At 36.5% G+C, this 21257-nt stretch overlaps 1 protein-coding gene across 2 annotated transcripts in view; it reads right to left on the bottom strand.

Annotated features, from left to right (window-relative positions):
* smyd3 (SET and MYND domain containing 3) overlaps positions 1-21257 on the bottom strand; it is a 1145948-nt gene that overhangs the window by 162016 nt on the left and 962675 nt on the right. For both annotated transcript variants that reach the window (XM_039748800.1, XM_039748801.1), the window contains one exon: positions 1319-1429. In XM_039748800.1, the coding sequence (XP_039604734.1) occupies positions 1319-1429 (111 nt within the window). The remainder of the gene's footprint in view (positions 1-1318; positions 1430-21257) is intronic.

The raw sequence follows: 21257 nt of genomic DNA on the forward strand, positions 1-21257 counted from the left end.
TACACAATATGAATCTGTACTCTGTGACACAGACTTTACAAAAGTAAATTGACTTGACTTGACATTTAAAGTGGCAGCTGCTGATGACGCCAGTTTAAGACACAGTAACTCTAAATATTTGATGTTATCAATACAGTAGTGATCTTACTATACACTAATGAATTCAGCTCAGTTTATTCCAACTGAAGGTTGCTTGAGCAGGAGCCTATCCTTGCTGCATTAGGGAGTGCTGGTTTGAGGGGACTACGATTAGTCCTAATGGCATAAAAAGACATTAATAATAATAACTAACATACACATCATTAGGATATGGTAGGAAAATCTTCAACAAAACTCATGGGAACACTGGAAGAGAATGCAAACTCAATGCAGACGTCTGGGATTACAATCTAGTCTCCTGAATGTGAAGCAGCAAACAAAGCAAAAAAGCAATTTTCACGCTTATTAAAAAAAAAAAAAAAAGAAGAAGAAATGCAGCAACAGTAAATGGCTTTAAAAATTTGTGAAAAAAATGCTTTAGCAGTGGCAAAGACAATGCTCACTGCAGTGAAAGAATTAATTAAATCATCATCATGCCATGCTTTAGAGAGTAAATTAACAAGAAGGCGGAATTATAAAATACACATAAAACACTGCAACATAAGAAGATGAATTATAGCTTCTCATCCATTTTTCGGATTAATTAATAGAATTAAATGTGGAAGTCCTGGACCCTATGCCAAATGTATTTCACAATCCATTGTAAGATACACTGACAAACGTCTACGGTCACCCAAAAAGGAAAAATGTATAGTTATCGATTAACCCAATAAAAATCTTTTTCATGTGGGCACTGGGAAGGAACCGCACACCAGCACAGGAGAAAATGAATTCTCTAGCCCACCTGGTTTTCCATTTTGGACTCCTGAACTGAGAGGCAGCAGTGTTAACCAGGGCACTACCTCTGCAGCCTTACTAAACAAACATTAACATCATTAGAAAGAAAAGTACATCTAATCAGACGTGAGGAAGGAGAAAGCATCAAGGAAAAAAGGCCTTATAGCTGAATGGGGGATAGCAGTAAAGGTTTCTGACCCTGACCTTACCAAAACGGCAATAAATGAATTATTAACATCCATATAAATTAAATAAAGATTGATGCGTCCAAAAATCAATCACTGCATTAGACAAATATCACTGGCCTTGATAACAAAAGACATCAGACGAGACTCTTAAACAGTGCACTGAAGCCTCAGAACTTATTTACAAATTCAAGAATGTGAGACTGGATCTTATGAGAAAATAGAAAAACAAAAAGCAAAAATTATTTTTTACTCACTTTGTCCTTTGTCTTGCAACGGCGACATTCACACAGAAAGCAATACTGATTCTTGAGCTGCATTTGTCGCTCTTGGGCAGTGGTCAGTACATCAATATAGCTGACAGTGAGCTATGAAGAAACAGACAGATAATAAAACACTAATAAAACTAAGGCTAGTGCCAAAGCAGCTTAATTATTTTTAATTATACTTTCCATTCCCAATCACTGAAAAACCTATTAAAAAAGGAATTTTAATTAGCTATTTATAGTATTTATACAATAACACTTTCAATGAGATAAATGTTATTACTTCCTAATGTGAATTAATGCCGAAAAGCTTTCGGCAATAAGTTAATAAAAAATGGATTTTTACAAATAGTACAGTATTTTTATTTGTATATTTGGGATATATTTGTTAGGTCCCCTGCCCCTGGATTATCATTAAATATGAAACATATTACAATTCCTATGCCATTTTCGTTACTGTATTTTTTCACTGAATAATCCCTGCCACGTGAATGACTTTAGGAAGTAAACTGGCATCAGAGGAGACTGTGAGAAACATCAGGCCATCACCTGTATGAACTAATCAAACTCTGTGTACCCAAGAATAACAGTCAGAACATGCTAGAAAGACCCCAAACCACCACAGGGAGTGAAGCTCATATTAATGTTATTTACCAGCAAGTTGCCCAGTCTCAGTCATGTCAGTCAAGCTTGAATCATTAGTTCCCAGTTTAAATAATACGGAAAAGGTGATGCAGTGTAAACACTTGAATTTTTCATATGAGGGGAGTGAAAAACATTGTGTATGTTGGAGAAATTCATGACTTTGACTGTTTATGAGTGGTGACAGACTATCAGGCCAGGCTGCTTCACCTTAAACAGGACTGTTTGTAAAGCACAATACTGCATTATACTTAAATCAGAATTGGTTAGCAATGAATTTTGTAATTTATAAACATTTTTATTGAGATAACTAGGGGGCTTTGTCCCCTGATCGCTTCGCTCTCCAACCCTCGTGTTTGGTTTTCTGGATCCACACTTATAAGATTTTTTTTTTTCTTTGAATTGTTGCTATTTCAGTAGTTTCACTTTTATTTCAGAACTTCTGTAAAAACAATATTTGGAATCTTTTGTGTCCCAATATGCTGAATCTTTTTAATGAGGTCAGTGTTTAATGTGCTTAATGACTTTGCACCATAATTCAGGATAGGTTTCTCTGTTTGGAATTTCAGCACAGACAAAACTATCTACATCATCAGCAGTTAATAATTTTTTTTGCAAAGTAATTAATAAATGCATGTGAGGTAAACCCCGTTTTTGAAATTCTCTAACTAAAACTTCAAAGCCTTACAATATTTACATATTTCTGACATATCACGTATGTCCAGATATTCAATCTCTATTCGCCTTTTCGTTATTTCTCCGAGTAATAATTTCTCTTTGTTTGCGCTAATGCAATGTTTACTTTTTTTTTTTTTTGACACTTTTGTTTTTTTCTGCTTTCATATTCTGTGTCTTGCTCTGCATGTGTTTCTTTTGAATTCCACTTTTCATTATCTCTAACCTGCTCTGCATGTGTTTGCCCCCCTTGTTTTATAACCTCTTTATGACGTTTTACTTTGTTTTCTACTCTGTCTTTTATTTCTGACCTTACTTTGTCCTGCTTTTTTTTCAGTGACACCTGGTCCGTGGTGATTACTATCCCTTTTTCGAGTAATAATTTACGTTTGTTTGCGCTACTGCGATCTTTACTTTCTTTTTCGTATATTTTATAATTTTCCTACTTTTATATTCTTTAACTTTCTCCACATGTGTATCGTGCTGTTTTTTTTTTTTTTGAGCCTTTCGAATTCCAGTGCTTTCATAATCTCTAACCTGCTCTGTATGTGTATAGCGCCAACGTTTGTGAATGTCTTTATGAAGTTCTACTTTGTCTTTTACTCTGTCTTTTAATTCTGAGCTCGATTGGACATGCTTTGTTTCAATTCCACTTGCTACAGGCTGATAATTACTTTCCTTATTTTCTGAATTTGCACCTAGAGTATTTTGTTTTTCTCTTTTTTCTCTCCAACGCTTTTGAGTCTCTTTTCTCCACACTGGTTTCTTCTTCACTTAGTCATCAATGTTTCATCTATAACATATTATCCTTATATGCTTTATATGCACTGAGAGCCCTGGATCTGCGTGTGCTAAAATCCTTCACATGACTGAATGTTTTGCTGCACGTTGTCTTATTTGATACTAGCAAAATACCAGCGCTTCGCAGCTGAGAAGTAGTGTGTTAAAGAAGTTATGAAAAAGAAAAGGAAACATTTTAAAAATAACGTAACATGATTGTCAATGTAATTGTTTTGTCACTGTTATGAGTGTTGCTGTCATATATATATATATATATATATATATACACACAAACACACATAAACATATATACATATCTACATATATACATATACACATCTACATATATATATATACACATATCAACATATATATACACACAGACACATATATATACAGATCTACATATATACACACATATACTGCATATATACATATCCACAAATATATATATACACATACATATCTACATATATACATATATATATATATATATATCTACATATATATACTGTATATAGCAAAATCCCCGCGCTTCGCAGCGATGAAGTACTGCTTTTAAATTTTTATTAAGAAGAAATGAAAACCTTTTTAAACTGAGGGAACTTATTACTTGTCATCGCGAAGCAGAGACTTACTGAAAATTGGAGGCATTTGAATTGAAATGGGAGATCAGAGGGTGTAACATGGATGCGAGGAATACATTGAGTGTGGAGAAACTCTAGAGACAGCGTGTGTATTAACTTGTGGATTTTTCTGTGAGTATTTGGTGGCAGCGTGACAAAGTTGCTTCCGCAAGAGCGCGTTAGCTGTGGAGCTCAGCTCGGAGCATATTCTTTTCCTACCTTGTCAATTGTGTAATGCGTTTTTTGAACAGGTTTGATGCATGGAAGTGATCACTCGTACTGCGTTCAGTCAGTTCACGTGAGCTGCTCTCTTGTGTGATGTTGCGATGTCCACGGCTTTATTTAATGTTAGCTAAGACCCGGCACTTAAAAGTTTCTTGCTACAGCAATTTTAACTCCGTTACAAAGTGATCCAAAGTCTCGTTTATACCTCGTGTCTTCTCATTAAACTTGTACCTCACGAATAAAGTATTTGTCGATGGCATGACAAACGTTAGCGTGTCTATAAACTTAATTTAAACTTACAGTTTACACTGTGCTTTGTTTCCGCAGTAGCTGCACTTATGAATAAGCTTGTATGCGGTTTTTCCTTAGCGCTCTTTGGAGCTCTTCCTTGTTTTCTATGTACTGCGTTCACAGTCAGTTCACGTGATTATGTGGGAGGCGTGATAATGTAACACGGCCCACGGCCATCGAGCTGAAATCCATTACAGTATATGGAGAAAAATAGGTTCCAGCTATGACCATTACGCGTAGAATTTGGAAATGAAACCTGCCCAACTTTTGTAAGTAAGCTGTAAGGAATGAGCCTGCCAAATTTCAGCCTTCTACCTACACGGGAAGTTGGAGAATTAGTGATGAGTGAGTGAGGGCTTTGCCTTTTATTAGTATAAATTGATTGTAAGTAGGGCGTGTTTTGCAAGAATCTCATGTTCTACGTCATCGCGAGACAGTCCTGGGTCAATCTCTTGGCACAATGTCTCATGTTTAAGGTCCCTGCAAGACGCTCCATGGCCATTCTCTTTTTTATTTCGCAGGTCTTTTAAATGTCTTCCGTGATCTTAACATGAAGATCACATCTTGACGCCCTAGTGTTTCTCTCCAGAATTTTTTTTATAATAGAGAGGCAAAGATTTCCAAAACACTTAAATGATAAGTTCGGTATTTTTCAAGGCAAAGTTATTTCTTCAAAGCCATATAATTTCATACTAAAGTGAACCTTTATTTTTAAATCCTAAGAAATATCCAGGTTGCATTGTATAATGCAGATAAAGGACAACAGGGTGCAACATGAAAACAAAAGCTGAATACGCCCATTTTGAAGCAAAAAAAGGTTTCACTTTAAGACAACATGCTTTCTACGTTTCTGAGGCATGCTTGTGATAACAAAAGTAAACTGTAAAATAATACATTTTATAGATTCTGGGTACTATTTTCCTGAATTAAGAAAAATTTTTTTGCTCACTTGTATGCTCTTAGTGTGCATCCTGGGTAGAGTTTTAACCACCCATCCTACCAAATTCTTCAAGCCTGCATATTAAGCTAGTTGTGTCTTAACAATTCTGTTGCGGAACAGTTATATTCTGTCATGGATTATAACAACAGATAGATGTGCACTCAAATTATATGATTATTTTTACCTAAGTAGGACCTGCTTTTCATTTATTACATTCTGTGTTGCTATTTTACAAAGCCTACAGAGCGATAGTCTTACCAAATGGCAGCATGGTGGTAAAAGAGTGCAAATATAAGTTCATTGTACTTTACACACATAACAAAAATCTGAAATGAATTGATTACACAGAATTGCATTTTTACAGTTTACAGGGACAATGAACACTCAATGTTACTACCGGAGGTGTGTTGTGCACATGTATAATAACAAAAAAAGTGAGAAAATCAAGAAGGCCTTCGTATGCAATACAGTCAAACAATGTTGAAACAGACAGAAACACCACAAAGCAAATCAATATCTATACTGCATGTTGAATCATTCTTTCCCAACTCACTGACACTCACTGAAACCGATCTGTAAATGCATGGGGAGAACATGCCAACTCCATATACAATCTGGAAATGCGGGACAGAAAAGACAGCTCTGCACTACCACTGTCCCTATGCTTAAGCATCTATACTAAACTTAGTGAACTTCAATCCAATTAAAATGAAATGTATGCCTACAGTACCTGTTCTTGTCACTTGGCATTCTATGCTATGCATGTGCTCAACTTTTCCCTCGCTAAACCACCAAAGCACACATTTATATTATGCTAATAAATGGAGTAGATAGTAAGCTTGCGTAATAACACAAAGAGCATCTGTTTTGAGTGGCTGGGATAAGCTTCCGTACAGTGAAAGACTGAAAGAGTGAAGGTAAGTGTGAATTTTTTTGATGATTACTGTCTAGTTCTCTACAGAGCTGAAACAGCAGTTCACAATTCGGTATCAACATTCAACAATGTTAATAACAGTGCTTGAAGATGGCTTTTTGAAGTAAAACCGCACTACTGGCCCTAAAGGATGTCTCGGAGGAAGACAAGCAGTGAAGTGAAGTGCACAACTGATCTCCTTTTAAAATGACTGTAGTCTTTTATGATAATAATGCTCTTTTGGTACAAAAAAATTATGAAAATCTACAGAATTTTCAAGTAGCATGGTGGCACAGTAGTTCCATGTACTGGGTCTGAATCCCTTGCCCAAGCCTCGTCTTTCCCTTGCCCAAGCCTTGTCTGCTTGGGTTTTGCTGCAGGTATGCCAGTTTTTGTACCCCATCTGCAAAGAAATGTGTAATATACTAAATATAACATATAATATAATATATGTGTGGGCCTACCGTGTGCGAATGTATGGTTCCAGCCATTGACTGCTGTCCTGTCCTTGGCTAATCCCTGCCTTTGCCTGGAATGATACTGCTAGGATAAGCTTTGATTCCCTCATGGAGCTCACTTAGACTAAATATTTATTTTAAATTATTATAATAAATTATTTTATGTTGCAGTGTTTCCTTGTTAATACTCAAGCTATATTATGTGAATCCTGTACTTCCCACCAGAATCCAGAGAAGCTTTGGGAAGCTTTCAGAGAAGCTGCAGAAAACGCTGCCTTTTTTGACATCTGAAAATAATACTAGCTCTCCAGAAGCCACCGTACAGTTTTTGGTTTTCTTTTTCCCATACCTTTTAGTTAAAAACATAATGTCATGGTGAGCAGTGTTACGGCCTTAAAGAAGTTTGATCACAAATTCAAATTTCAGCTGGAAAGCCTTTGCACATTGTGCATAGGCTTATGTGGGCTTTCTATAGGTTGCTGTGTTTTTAGTGATAGACGTACAATACGTCTCAACACTTTTCTGTGTTTGTCTGACACCAAACTAGCATGATGGCTGATGAGATTCTAATGAGTTCCGGCTCCCTTGTCAATCTCAGATGTAATAAATGGCAAACTGCATGTGATTGAAATCTGTGCTTCTAACTAAAAATGGCAACACACTTTGTTCTTTTGGTTTGGGTGACCTGCATTTAATAAACTGTTTTTTCATTATGTGCATGCCAGCCCAGCAATGAATGCGAGGAATGTTAGTGTAGCCTATTGAGATTTATGATGAAGATATTCCATTTAAAAGCATTTGTAATTAATTATTTGCATTGTGAAAGAGAAAAGAACAGAGAAAAGCTTAGATCTTGATAAAGAATAGTTTCCTTTTTGTCTTCATATTCATCATCTGAACTGGAAACAGATGTTTTGAAATGTGCATGACTGAAAATCATACACAAGTATTGTAGTATTTATCTGTTAAAATAAAACTCAATTTCCTCAAGTATTCTTACAAATAACATTCCATTATTACATCATACACTCATGAAACGCTGCATGAGACTGAGGTACCTTAACAGCCTACTTCTATAGTTAAATTCATTAAATTCTTTTTTTCTCACATCAAAATTGAATGTTTGTTAAAGAGGGGTCTAGATTTGTCTGTCAGTACTGTATATTATGATTATTTGTGAGTGATGAAGATCTTTTATTTTACTATGCAAATATGTGGTTGAAATGCATTCAGATTTCAGAATACTAGAACTAGATGTGTTTTGTGATTCAAGGGCAACACCAATTTTGAAGTCATTAATTGTTCCTACTTTGAATATCTGTAATTTATAATAGAGGTTTTCTTTTCAAATCTCAAACATGTCATTCCTATACAACAAAAATCAAACAAGTTGCTTATGCAAAGCTCATGCATTAATAAAATGGCTATGAAGAAGTCAAATCGCTGAATGTGTGTGCACATACCCCCAGCACTGACCACTGTGTCCCAGACAACCAGTGCGATGACAAAATGATTAGTTTTGTCACAGCAGTGTGATATTCAATAAACAAAGGTCTACAAAATTTAATGCACTGATAAATTTTAAATGCATAGTAACAATTACATGAAAACACATGTATGCAGAATCTGACGCATAAATGGGGACACACTAAAAATCAGACTTAACCACAAATTTTGCAGAGGTTACTTTTCTCTGATACAGGAAGAAAACATTAAGTGGCTTACCTATTTATCCACCACCCCATTCATTTTTAACTTATTCTGGTTGTGGGAATTTGAAGCACTGAGTTCAAGGCAGAAGGCAGCACCAGATGTGATGAAATTCTATAGTAGGGCACACTCAAGAGGTATTAAATGCCAGAGGATGCTGGAGTGCCTACACAAAACTAACATGAAAAGAATGCAAATACATAAACTCCATATAGTCATTATCTGGGCTGGGAGCGTAATCAAGGTCTTTGGAGCTGCACTAACAACTGCACCACCATACCTCCAATTCAGTCATCTTTAAATTTGCCTGTACTGCACAAACATAGTCATTTCTAAAATAAGAATATTGATTTAATTTACCAATAAGTGAAAAATGAAACGTTTAGTGATATAACCATTTGTCCTAACTTGTGGCGGGAAGTACATTTTTTAACTACCCATTAAACAACAAACCACTTCAAGTTAATAGCTTTTCAATGTTTTTGAAGATTTTTTTCTTCATCACACGAGACAAAAAAAAAAGTATTTTTTTTTTATTCAGAAAAGATACATTCTTCAGTAATGAATGGGAAGATGAGCACTTTATTTCCACCATCTGCTGAGTTGAAATGCAATGCATTCTGACCTTAAAGATGAGTTTCCATGTTAATGGGATTCGGTTGGGGGCAATGCTTTTGAATGAGACAGCAATGGAAAGGTTTTTTTTTTACAGTCTGAACAGCTTGTTTTACTAGAAGCACACCCTGTACTATTCAATAAACAGCTTAAAGACTAGGCCTGACAAAAAAAGGAACGAGGCATGAAAAGGGATTGCTGCTTGAAGTAACAAATAAATACTTTCTCTAAAAACTATAAATATTTGTAGAATTGATGAGAGCTGATACACTTGTTACAGTTACTGTAACAACACAGGCTTCAAATTAGAAAATTAGAACAGGTCATTCAGCCCATTAGCTGTTATCAAACATTTTACCTTGGAGGAAAGTTTTACAGAATATGTGAAAATTGAGAATAATATAATGCTGACATTACACTATTGTATTATATTCAAGTTATTATTATTTTGGGGGCTATTATAACAATGGCTTTAACGTCCATGATTAATAGTTTCCACAAAATAGTATATTCATCTAACTGCAAATATATTTACATTGTGATGTTAGTTTACAAATCTCTCCTCCAGATGAAGACTGCCAAAGTCCTGCCATAGCAACATTTACACTATATATACTGTACCGTCTTCTTATACTTTATCACACAGTATAGTGTTTTTTAACTGTTTAATCTATTGAAAGATGTACCATAATGAAGCTGGTTTGGTCTGCTTGTGTTTTCTCTTCTAGCTGGCCAGGGCCATTTGACTTTAAACAGCAAGTCATTTTTAGTACGTCTTTATAACTTGTCTTAATATAGCACTCACTGTGTTCTCATGTTAAAAACCTGCAGTATTCTTCAATTTTGAAAGCAGGTATGCTGTCTGCCTCACATCTGTGTCACGCCACTAGGTGCTTTCTTTTATATTGTGGCTTGGTGGCTATTTTTAGTAACTGGCAGTAGCCAAAAATGGGATGATTGAGAATTTGCCTTTGGTGTTGCTTTTCTATCAACCATGGGTCACTTTAAGCTAATTATGAGGTACAAGTTAAATAACAAAGTTCCTAAAAGCCCCCATTTCGCAAATTCTTACAGGCATATACAGACTGGTTAACTTATCTGAGCCTTAAGTATAACATCACCAGGTAACATTTCTTCCTAACATCTGATGTACATTTCTTTGTTTTCCCAGAGCTCTCTGTATTAGCATGTAAATTTGCCTCCCAGAATTCATTGCTGCATTTAAATACCTTTCTATTCCCTTCGGATTGCTTAGCTAAAATAACAGATCTAGTGGATCCCATTTCTAAACTCACCTCATACTTGGCCCACACAGTCTTCTGAAACTTTTACCTTTCTCACTTGCCCCTCAAATACTTCATTCGACTTCATTCACTGTATCTGCCCAAGGCCATCCCTGACAGTATGATACCATTGTTGTGGTGAATCGCCTGCTTGTCAGCAATTCTTATTCTTTGCCTGCATTGAACTTTCTCCATATTTTTGCTGTACTCTGGGTTCTGTGCACACAATTAAAAGCAATACTAGTTTTCCATTATAAGCCCTATAATATAGCTATAGTCATGGTCACACAGTTTATTCACTTAAAAAGTAAAAATTGCATGATATATCTAAAATAAAACACACAAATTAAATATTATGAGACGTATTTAATAAACTAGAAAATCTCAAATTTTTAATCCTCATTACAATTCTAATATTAATATCTGCTTGGTTTTGGTGTTTGACTTTTGGACTATACTTTTCCCTCTTGTTATCTCCTGATGCTTCAGCCTGTAACTGTTTCCTTTAAAATGTTGTAGTGCAACTTTGTCTTTCAAGTGGCATTTTTTTCTCACTGATTGTTTCAGGACAGTTTCAGCTCACACACACAATCACTTCAAGGTATATATAATATTCATAAATTAACTGTAATGCTGCAAAACTCCAAAACAATGACTTTGATGAAAATTTATTTTAAGGAGAGCCCAAGAGGGGTTCTCCTGTCAATTTCATGATAATCCAGACTTTTAGATCACTGCAGTCAGTTTTCAACATTACAATATGTAGGAGCTGTGGCAAATGCAGAACAGGAAAAAGGTACATTAGAGACACCCACATTAACATAATATAAGATCAAGGGGAATTAATAATTTGAAATGAATAATTAGATGAGCATCATAAATTATTTGTAGTTCCACCAATTCAAATAAAGAGTATAAATGTAATGCAGTAGGAGCTCCTAAAGTCATAAGAGGAAGGCATTTAGCAGTAAAGCCATTCACATATTCTCAACCCTACACAACCCTAACACAATGCCACTCTCTCTGACCTCGGCATCACTGAGACTGCTCTCAGAGTCCAGCATCTTGGGCAGATCCTACAGTGTGTCCTAGTGAGGAGAGTTGTCAAGGACACACCCGACATGCACTGGTGTACCCAAAGGATTGGTGCTGGGCCCTCTGCTTTTCTCTCTGTACACCACCTCACTGGACTCTATCAAACAATCCAATGATTTCTCTTATCAGTGCTACGCAAAAGGCCCACAGCTGTACCCGTCGTTCCATCCTGAGGACAACATGGTTTCAGCTAGAGTCTCTGCATGTCAGCTAAAGTCTCTGATATCTCAACCTGGAAGGACCACAATCTACAGCTCAGCCTGGCAAAAACTGAGATTACTGTGATCCCAGCAACCCAGTCTGTTCAACTCCCCATCAGCTTGGCTCATGTCGCTAATGCCTGCCAAGTCAGTACGTAACCTTGGGGTGGTGACTGATAAGCACCTATCTTTTTCTGGCCACATTTCTACTGTTTCTCGTTCATTCAGGTTCACTATGTGCAACATCAGCAAGATCAGACCTTATCTGATGGAATATGCAGCACAACGTCTGATCCAGGCTTTGGTCTTGTCGCATCTGGACTACTGCAACTCACTTCTGGCAGGAGTACCTGCATGTGCTATCAAACCGCTACAGATGGTCCAGAATGCAGTGGCCCATCTTGTATTTAACCAGCCAAGACTGCCACATGACACTCCTCTCTTCAGGTCGCTACATTGGTTCCATGTAGCAGCACACATTAAGTTCAAATCCCTGATGCCTGCCTAAAGAGCAGTCAATGGGTCGGCACCTGAGTATATGGAGACACTGAAGAGGTGCTATACGCCTGCTCGCCTACTCAAGACTGTCAGTGAAGAGTGTCTAGTGATGCCGCCTCTGTATGGTATCAAGTCTCAATCCACACTCTTTTCCTGTGTAGCTCCTAGTTGGTGGAACAAGCTGTCTACATCCATCCATACTGCTGACTCCCTCATTGTATTGGAAAAACAACTGAAAACCCATCTATCCCATAAATATTTGTCTAATTGATATAAGAAAAAAAAACTTCTCTGCTCTGTGATATTTTATGCTGTTGGTTAATTTGTTGTTAGATTAAGCTTAATTGCTTTATTGATTGTAACCTATGATTGTAAATTATTAGTTATTACCTCTTTTCATTTGTAGCAATCAACTTTTGTTAACATTTCCTACTATACTTGCTGAACAAACGGGCCATAGCCTAATGTGACTCAATTATGTTTACCCCTTTTCTAAGTTTCTTTGGATAAAAGCATCTGCCAAGCAAATACTGTAAATGTAAAATGTAAATGAATATCAGTTTATCATAAGTGCATGTAATGGCTTTATAAAACCATGAATATGTCCCAAATGTGTCATTAATTGATTTCCCTGACAACATCTGCATAAAGTAATATATTACCTCATACCTATTATAAGTAAGATGTACAAGAGATGACACATCTTTTCAATTAAATGTAACACAACTTAAAATGACTATAGCTGTAGTGGAGAGTTTCAGACTGCTTAATGGCAACCATGGTATTTTAAACAGAAAAATCAATGTCATTAGGTATGAAGGCCTGACTAGGCCATTACTCAGCAATATTTATGCTAGAGGTATGAAACACTAAATCTTTGCAGTAACTATTAAAATGAAAGTATTGTTCCCAAATTAAAGAATTATTCCTGTGTATTTAATTCTAATATAAATGTATTATTTATAACCTTTAATGTTAGGACAAGTGGTATACATACTGTACATTGCAGTATCTTTTTTAATTAACATAGTAGATATGATGTAATTATATACTGTACAGCATCACAGTGAAGTCTCCTAATGGTAGGATCATGTAGTGTAGGGATGTTATAGAAAACAATCATGGTTAAGAGCTATCATCAAGAGTTAGAAGAGGTCTGATTATTAGGGTACACAAGTAATTCAATCATGGCTGTTAATGTGGTTCAGTATGGGTAATGTAAGTAATAATGTGCCCATGTTTCAGCTTTATATAATATCTGAGCACAATGTCCCCTATACCTGTATATTGTAGATGCCTCTTTTCCAGGGTCCCAATTTTGAGCAGCTACTGAGTTGGCAAGGTAGGATCCAAATGAGTCAAACACATAACAAAAGAAATTTCTCAGCCCAATAAAGTTAAAAAATTTAAAAAGGAACAAGTTATGAAAATTCAGAAAACATGTATAACACATGAAGAATAACGGGCAAAAATGAAAAAAGGGTTTAGCTTTTTGTGCTAAACTTCACTTACTTTCTGAACTTAAAGGTTGTGTAATTTCTAAATGACAAACTTACATAGGATTTATTTAATAAATTCCGCACATTCTGTACATGCATATGGTTTGTAACTGTTTGCTCTTGATGCCTTATAAACTGTAAAGCAGATCATAAAGTGGAACTAGCCTGTAGTTGGAGAGATAAGTAATAATTAGAATATTCCATTTATATTTTAACTTGTGGGGGTTATAATAGAACCTCCAATTGACTATGCTCTTATAAATAGGCATACATTCTAATCTTCTTCTTCTTTCGGCTGCTCCCATTAGGGGTTGCCACAGCGGATCATCTTCTTCAATATCTTTTTGTCCTCTGCATCTTGTTCTGTTGCACCCATCACTTGCATGTCCTCTTTCTAATACAACTAAGAAAACACTTCTATCGATTTAACATAACCAAACTAACAAATGGCTCTCACATATATTATATTCAGCAATGAACTGTACAATGTTTGTTACCAAGTAAATACAATGCATTTAACTCTGTAACATATTCTCATTTTCACTTCATTCAATTCATGGTGACAGGGCAAATTATTAATAGTTAAACTAGAGCTAAACTATAGTGGATCATATGTTAATACACTTTGTTTCATTTGGACTCTACATTCCTCATACTTTTCAATAACATATAAGATGAACTATGGGGGTGAGACAAGCTATTTTTTAACCCACCCATGAAGGGTCATCATTAAAGAGGAATGACTAAGTTATAAAAACAATAAGTGTAAAAATCACTATGTACACAGGAGAGGATGGAAATTTTGCATTTACAATTTACAGATGAATTTATTGCAGTTACTGAGGTAAAAATGTCTGAATGACAGAAAACATGCTTTCCATCTGCATCCTACACATAAACACATAAAAACATAAATGATCAGTTGAAGAAGCAGTTTTAAGTCCCTTGCATAATTAATAAATGTGCAATTTGTTTTGCTTCACTTAACATGGTGTATGTTGAGGGGCTGAGGTAAAAAAGCATGAAAAAGTTGACTAAAAGACTAAAAGTTAAATTTTAAAAAGCTGTTAAAATGCATTAACTTTTTAATCACCTAAAACAGTACAGTATACTGTATGACTTGTTAAATAAAAGAGTTTACTGCATGCCCTCTAATTGACCTCAAGAACTTTTTATAATGATTGATGACATTTTAATATCGTACTACAGAAAAAACTGACGCCTTCTACTCTGCTTGTCTATGGAGTGCTTCTGCATATCTGTGCTTCTCACTGGGGGTGCTAGAGATCTCGTGTTATGCTGGTTGACTACAACTGTGTCAAAAGCAAAGTAGAATGAGTTCCCTCTTGTATTATGGATTAGTATTCCGTATGGTCTCGTCAGTTGTGAGAGATGGATGTCTAGGACGGCTCTCCGCTGGCAGTAGTGTTATTTTACTTTTTTTTAACTATCATTACGAGGTATCCTGCATTTAGTAAACCTGTGTGGATCTAATTACAAGAATATACAAGCATGAGCTTTAGACCAGCAGTTCAGAAAGAGAAGGGAAAGGCAGCTAAAGTTTCATCAAAGTAACGGATCTCCAGGACCTCATCCTGCAACATCAGCTCCATTTGAGAGCAAAAGTGGCAAACAAACCTTCGAGTGAGGCAGGCAGTGAGAATTTATCGAACTCAAGTGTGTTATTGGAACTAAGCATGCCATTTCTAACCTGTTGTCAATGACTACCAACACCCTGAGTGAGTCAACAGCATCAGTTCCTACCAGACTCGTAACTGCGCCTTTGGAGCGTGGAGAAGGAGGAAACAAACTATCTGAACTGAAAGGTAAAGATTACTGCACTTGGGGAATATAAATGATATAAACAGAGACATAAAGAAGGATATATACAAAAGAAATGACAAAATTGACAACAAATGGACAAGCTGCTTCAGGATATTAAAGTTCAGGAGTTACATTTACATAATACCTTTGCTGAAACCTTTAAAGAAATTCTAGCAAAAATTCATGAAAAAATACAGGAAAATATTTTGACAATAAAATTAGTGTACTTGGTGCTCAGCATGAAGAAGTTAAGCAAACATTTACGACTCATATTGAAGAAATTGAACAATTGACATCCACCGCTGACAAAGAAGCAGCTGCTGTTGAATCTGAATGCAAAGTGCTCAGTAATAAACTAACTGCACTGGAAGAAAAATACAGAAGGAACAACATCAGAATCAAAGCTCTCCCTGGAAACCATGAAAGTCCAAACCCAGTGAAATTCATAGCTGACCTATTCTCTAAAATCACACACTGAGATCTCAGTAGCTCACTGCATATATGAATCAAATGCTTCAAAACCAAGAAGCCTTCTTTCTAGGTGAATATAACTATAAACACACAAAATAAGAGATTACTTTGATTCAAGCAATTAGCTGCCTAATGTGAATGCAAAATCCAGTGATCCATTCAGGGATTGTTGTACTGTTCAGAGTAACCCATCTTCACAGCATAAAAGGGAGATGTCTCTCCAAAGTTACACTCCTGGGGCCTCATGCATAACGCCTTGCATAGAACTCACACTATAACATGACGTAAGCACAAAAGCCGAAATGTGCTTACGCACAGAAAAATCCAGATGCAGGTATCTGTGCATTCGCAAACTTCCGTTACATAAATCCCGGTCAGCGTGAAAAGTAACGCTCGTGCACATGCCTGCTGCGCCAACTCCTCCCAGAATTATGCCTCATTGAATATGCAAATTAATATACAGTGGTGTGAAAAACTATTTGCCCCCTTCCTGATTTCTTATTCTTTTGCTTGTTTGTCACACAAAATGTTTCTGATCATCAAACACATTTAACCATTAGTCAAATATAACACAAGTAAACACAAAATGCAGTTTTAAATGATGGTTTTATTATTTAGGGAGAAAAAAATCCAAACCTACATGGCCCTGTGTGAAAAAGTAATTGCCCCTTGTTAAAAAATAACCTAACTGTGGTGTATCACACCTGAGTTCAATTTCTGTAGCCACCCCCAGGCCTGATTACTGCCACACCTGTTTCAATCAAGAAACCACTTAAATAGGAGCTGCCTGACAAAGAGAAGTAGACCATAAGCACCTCAAACCAGGACAACGTCTAAAGAACTGCAGGCCTCACTTGCCTCAATTGAGATCAGTGTTCACGACTCCACCATAAGAAAGAGACTCGTCTCAATTTTGCTAAGAAACGTCTCAATGATTGCCAAGACTTTTGGGAAAATACCTTGTGGACTGATGAAACAAAAGTTGAACTTTTTGGAAGGCAAATGTCCCGTTACATCTGGCGTAAAAGGAACACAGCATTTCAGAAAAAGAACATCATACCAACAGTAAAATATGGTGGTGGTAGTGTGATGGTCTGGGGTTGTTTTGCTGCTTCAGGACCTAGAAGGCTTGCTGTGATAGATGGAACCATGAATTCTACTGTCTACCAAAAAATCCTGAAGGAGAATGTCCAGCCATCTGTTCGTCAACTCAAGCTGAAACGATCTTGGGTGCTGCAACACGACAATGACCCAAAACACACCAGCAAATCCACCTCTGAATGGCTGAAGAAAAACAAAATGAAGACTTTGGAGTGACCTAGTCAAAGTCCTGACCTGAATCCAATTGAGATGCTATGGCATGACCTTAAAAAAGCGGTTCATGCTAGAAAATCCTCAAATAAAGCTGAATTACAACAATTCTGCAAAGATGAGTGGGCCAAAATTCCTCCAGAGCGCTGTAAAAGACTCATTGCAAGTTATCGCAAACGCTTGATTGCAGTTATTGCTGCTAAGGGTGGCCCAACCAGTTATTAGGTTCAGGGGGCAATTACTTTTTCACATAGGGCCATGTAGGTTTGGATTTTTTTTTCTCCCTAAATAATAAAAACCATCATTTAAAAACTGCATTTTGTGTTTACTTGTGTTATATTTGACTAATGGTTAAATGTGTTTGATGATCAGAAACATTTTGAGTGACAAACATGCAAAAGAATAAGAAATCAGGAAGGGGGCAAATAGTTTTTCACACCACTGTAAATAGCCCTTAAGCTCAGCATTCTGTGAAAAGACAATGACAAATGAAAATGGAAGAATTTCAGTGAATACCAAGTGGAGGCAAGGAAAACATACTATTTGATGGTTTAAACAGTGGTATAAACAGCAAAAGGAAGATGATGGAGTGACATAGCGTGTCAGAGAAACTCGAAAGCTTAAGTTCACAAAGTCGCACAGTGCCTGAAATAAAAAAGAAGTTGTCAGATATCAAAGCCGCCGTGAAAAGGCAAGTTGTAGCCCACCGTCTGAGCGTCATATGAAAGCTTATTAGGGTACAGAGAAAAAAAAGAGGCACACAGTGGGGAAAAAGCACGAAATGTCAACTTCAATCTCGAAATGTCCACTTTAATCATGTAGTTTATTTTGTCATTTAATTAACTAGTTTCTCAAATCACATCGTAAGTAAAGTAGCACGTTAAATGCTTTGTTTTGTATGTGTTCTTCTATGTGCTCTATGTGTGTGAATCACTACGTGCTTCTTAAGCCGGCTTTATGTACCTCCGACAGGACACAGAACCCATTACATTCATGATATTACAGCTCTCTGAGTAACTAAAATACTGAGATGTATACGTGATATCATTTTTATGATGATGGAGTTAAAGCACGTTATTAAACATGGGAACACGGTGGCCCAGTGATTGTGCGCAACCTTCGATGAAATAATTTATTGCAGCAGTACTCAGGGGCGGCTCTAGGTTCGTGGCGGCCCCGGGCAGAAGAAGAATCGGTGTCTCCTTCGCCTGCCAATGTCAATATGGTATCTTATGCACGGCAGATGGCCACGTCCGTTGCGGACACTGCATAGCTGCCTCGTGCTCATGGCACAAGCGTTTAAACTTTTGCAGAAATTTGCCGCTGTGTTTTTAGCTGTGTCGTTATTTTCTCTTTCTGTTTTATATTCAATATATATTGGTGTGGTGGCCCTGTGCAGGTGCACAGTTTGCACATGCCTAAGGCCGCCCCTGCAGTACTGTCTGTTTCAAATGTACTAACCTCCAATTCCTGTCCTTCCTTTTCTTTCTCCAAATAACCGATCGCACACAATCAGCTCTGTAATGGACGTTAAGCCATCTGTAAACTTGTAACGCCGATTCTTCAAAACTTTTAAGGAACATTGAAATATCTTCTTAGTACATGTTTAATTATTCTATCCTTCACGCCAGTCCCAGTGAAGGATACAGTGCGAGCGGAGCACCATATCCTTGCTAGCGTAGCAACACCATGTCCTTTCATTATTAACAATATAGATTATTTAAATGATGTTAAAGTTTTATCTGTATAATATAATAAACATATTTTGCTGCATTTCATCTTAAAAATGATATTGTCATCATATGTAAATACACTCTTTATAAAGGGGCTTAGGTTGTGCAATATTATAACTGTATTGCAAGTTTACAGTGAGGTAACTGTACTAATAAGTACTAACAGTTCTACAAGGAGCAGTTGATGGACTGATTGAGTGCGTTTAGAGTACTTGGGATGAAACTGTTTCTGAACCGCGAGGTCCGTACAGGAAAGGTTTGAAGCGTTTGTAATATGAGAAGCAGTTCAAATAGGAAGCATGGTTTAGGCAGCATGTGCTTGATGCTGTATACCGATAATTCTCATTCCGATCAGCTTCTCCGAGTGGTGCAGTGAGAGTAATATGGAAAAAGATGATCTGCTGTGGCAACCCATAACGGGAGCAGATGAAAGAAGAAAAAGAAAGTGCAGTGAGAGTAACAACGCTAAAGCAGCTATGGTATTTAGAACAGTTTGACCATTCCGTGGACCATTATATGGTTACTGGTTAATTACAATCAGATGCATTAAACTAATAAACAATATGCGGTTAATTTTAGTGTATTTATAAAGCCGCGTCAGGAAAAGAAAGGATAACCACACAGGAACAGTAGCACTGCTTTGACGCTGGGTGCCACCAATCAGCAAAACTGAGCGGAGAACTTGCGTACGACAGGGTATGAGGTACTGTGGAAATGTGCATGGCTTTACGCCAAGTTTAGGTTTTATACATTGCGATTTGAACGTGGAAACATTCTTGCGTAACATTTCTGTGCGTATGCACCGTTTATACATGAGGCCCCTGGACTGTTATGTTGAATGGCTGAATTATAGGATAATAACAATAATAATTTGTTTGGGAGGTTTGTTTCTCTTTGCACAGTTGCCATTGAACTATAATTCATGAACTTATTCTTCTATCTGGAATTATATCACGCCTTTTTATTTGCTTATATTTCTTGCTTTTGTGTTGGCGAGAGCATTGTATCACCTTATTATTATTTGTTGAGGGTTTTAAATATATTTCATCTCACTTCTTTCAGTGTTATGGTTGTATGCACTTATTATTGTTTGTTCTAGCACAGATACTGTAGCGAATGTACCATTTATTTTAATGTTTTATATTTGTAATTAATTTAGACCAATTTGCAGTGATCTGTTTTCACCCTGAAAAATAAAGAGACTTCTTCTATTAATCAATGCCCAAATTAAATCCACCATGATTCAATGTAGCATAACAATAAAATGTAAAAAGTTCTAAGGGTTTGAATGCTTTTATAGGCCCTGTAGATTTAAGTGGTGGTACAATTTTTGCTTTAAGTATGTCAAAATTTGATACTCCTTTCCATAAAGGAGGAAATACCACCTCAAGCGAGCGTGAGGGAACACAATTTGTTTTATTAATCCTTTTTCCTGATAATTAATTAAATATTTGTCATGTTTAGAGTATTTTATGTTTTCATGACAAGCTAAGTCTTTCTTCTGAGGTTACTTGTCTGCCTTATGTATAGTATGAGGAAACAACCCAATAATCTCAATTGATCAGCGGTAGGCTTTTGACATATAAACTAATCAACACAGTTCAGTCTGTGTTAGGTTCTGTAGCTGTGGTTTGTTACATTCTCATTCTGCATTTTTTATTAACTTCCTTGCTCTTTCATAATATTTTTTGTTAGCAATCTTCCACTGTTTCTTAGGATCCAAGATGGCTTTTGTTAAAAAATTGGTCTTCCTCCAAGGTGAAAGTGGGTTTGAGGCCTCAAAATACTTCACAAAAGGCTTCAGTGGTCAATGGCTTAATCCCAGCTAAAGTGGATTGGCTCAGACTTTGCAGGCCAAAAAGGAATTTTAGCCTCAAAAATAAACTTAATGTCTCAAAATATATTGTCAAGAGCCCCACAAGAGGAAGGGTGAATGTTTACCCAAAGATTGTATTTAAGGATATATAAAGGATCTTGTATAAATCAAAGATTCGTTTGAAAAAATGGCACATAAAAAGGCTGAGATGAACAAAAGAGGCACTATGGAGTTCATTAAAAGGAAATCTTAAGCAAAAAAGGCTCAAATATGATCCAAGAGAATAATCCAAGGAAAATAGCAGAAAAAAATCAACAAAATCAGT

The sequence above is a fragment of the Polypterus senegalus genome, chromosome 3 (genome assembly GCF_016835505.1).
Source record: "Polypterus senegalus isolate Bchr_013 chromosome 3, ASM1683550v1, whole genome shotgun sequence".
Taxonomy (NCBI): Eukaryota; Metazoa; Chordata; class Cladistia; order Polypteriformes; family Polypteridae; genus Polypterus; species Polypterus senegalus.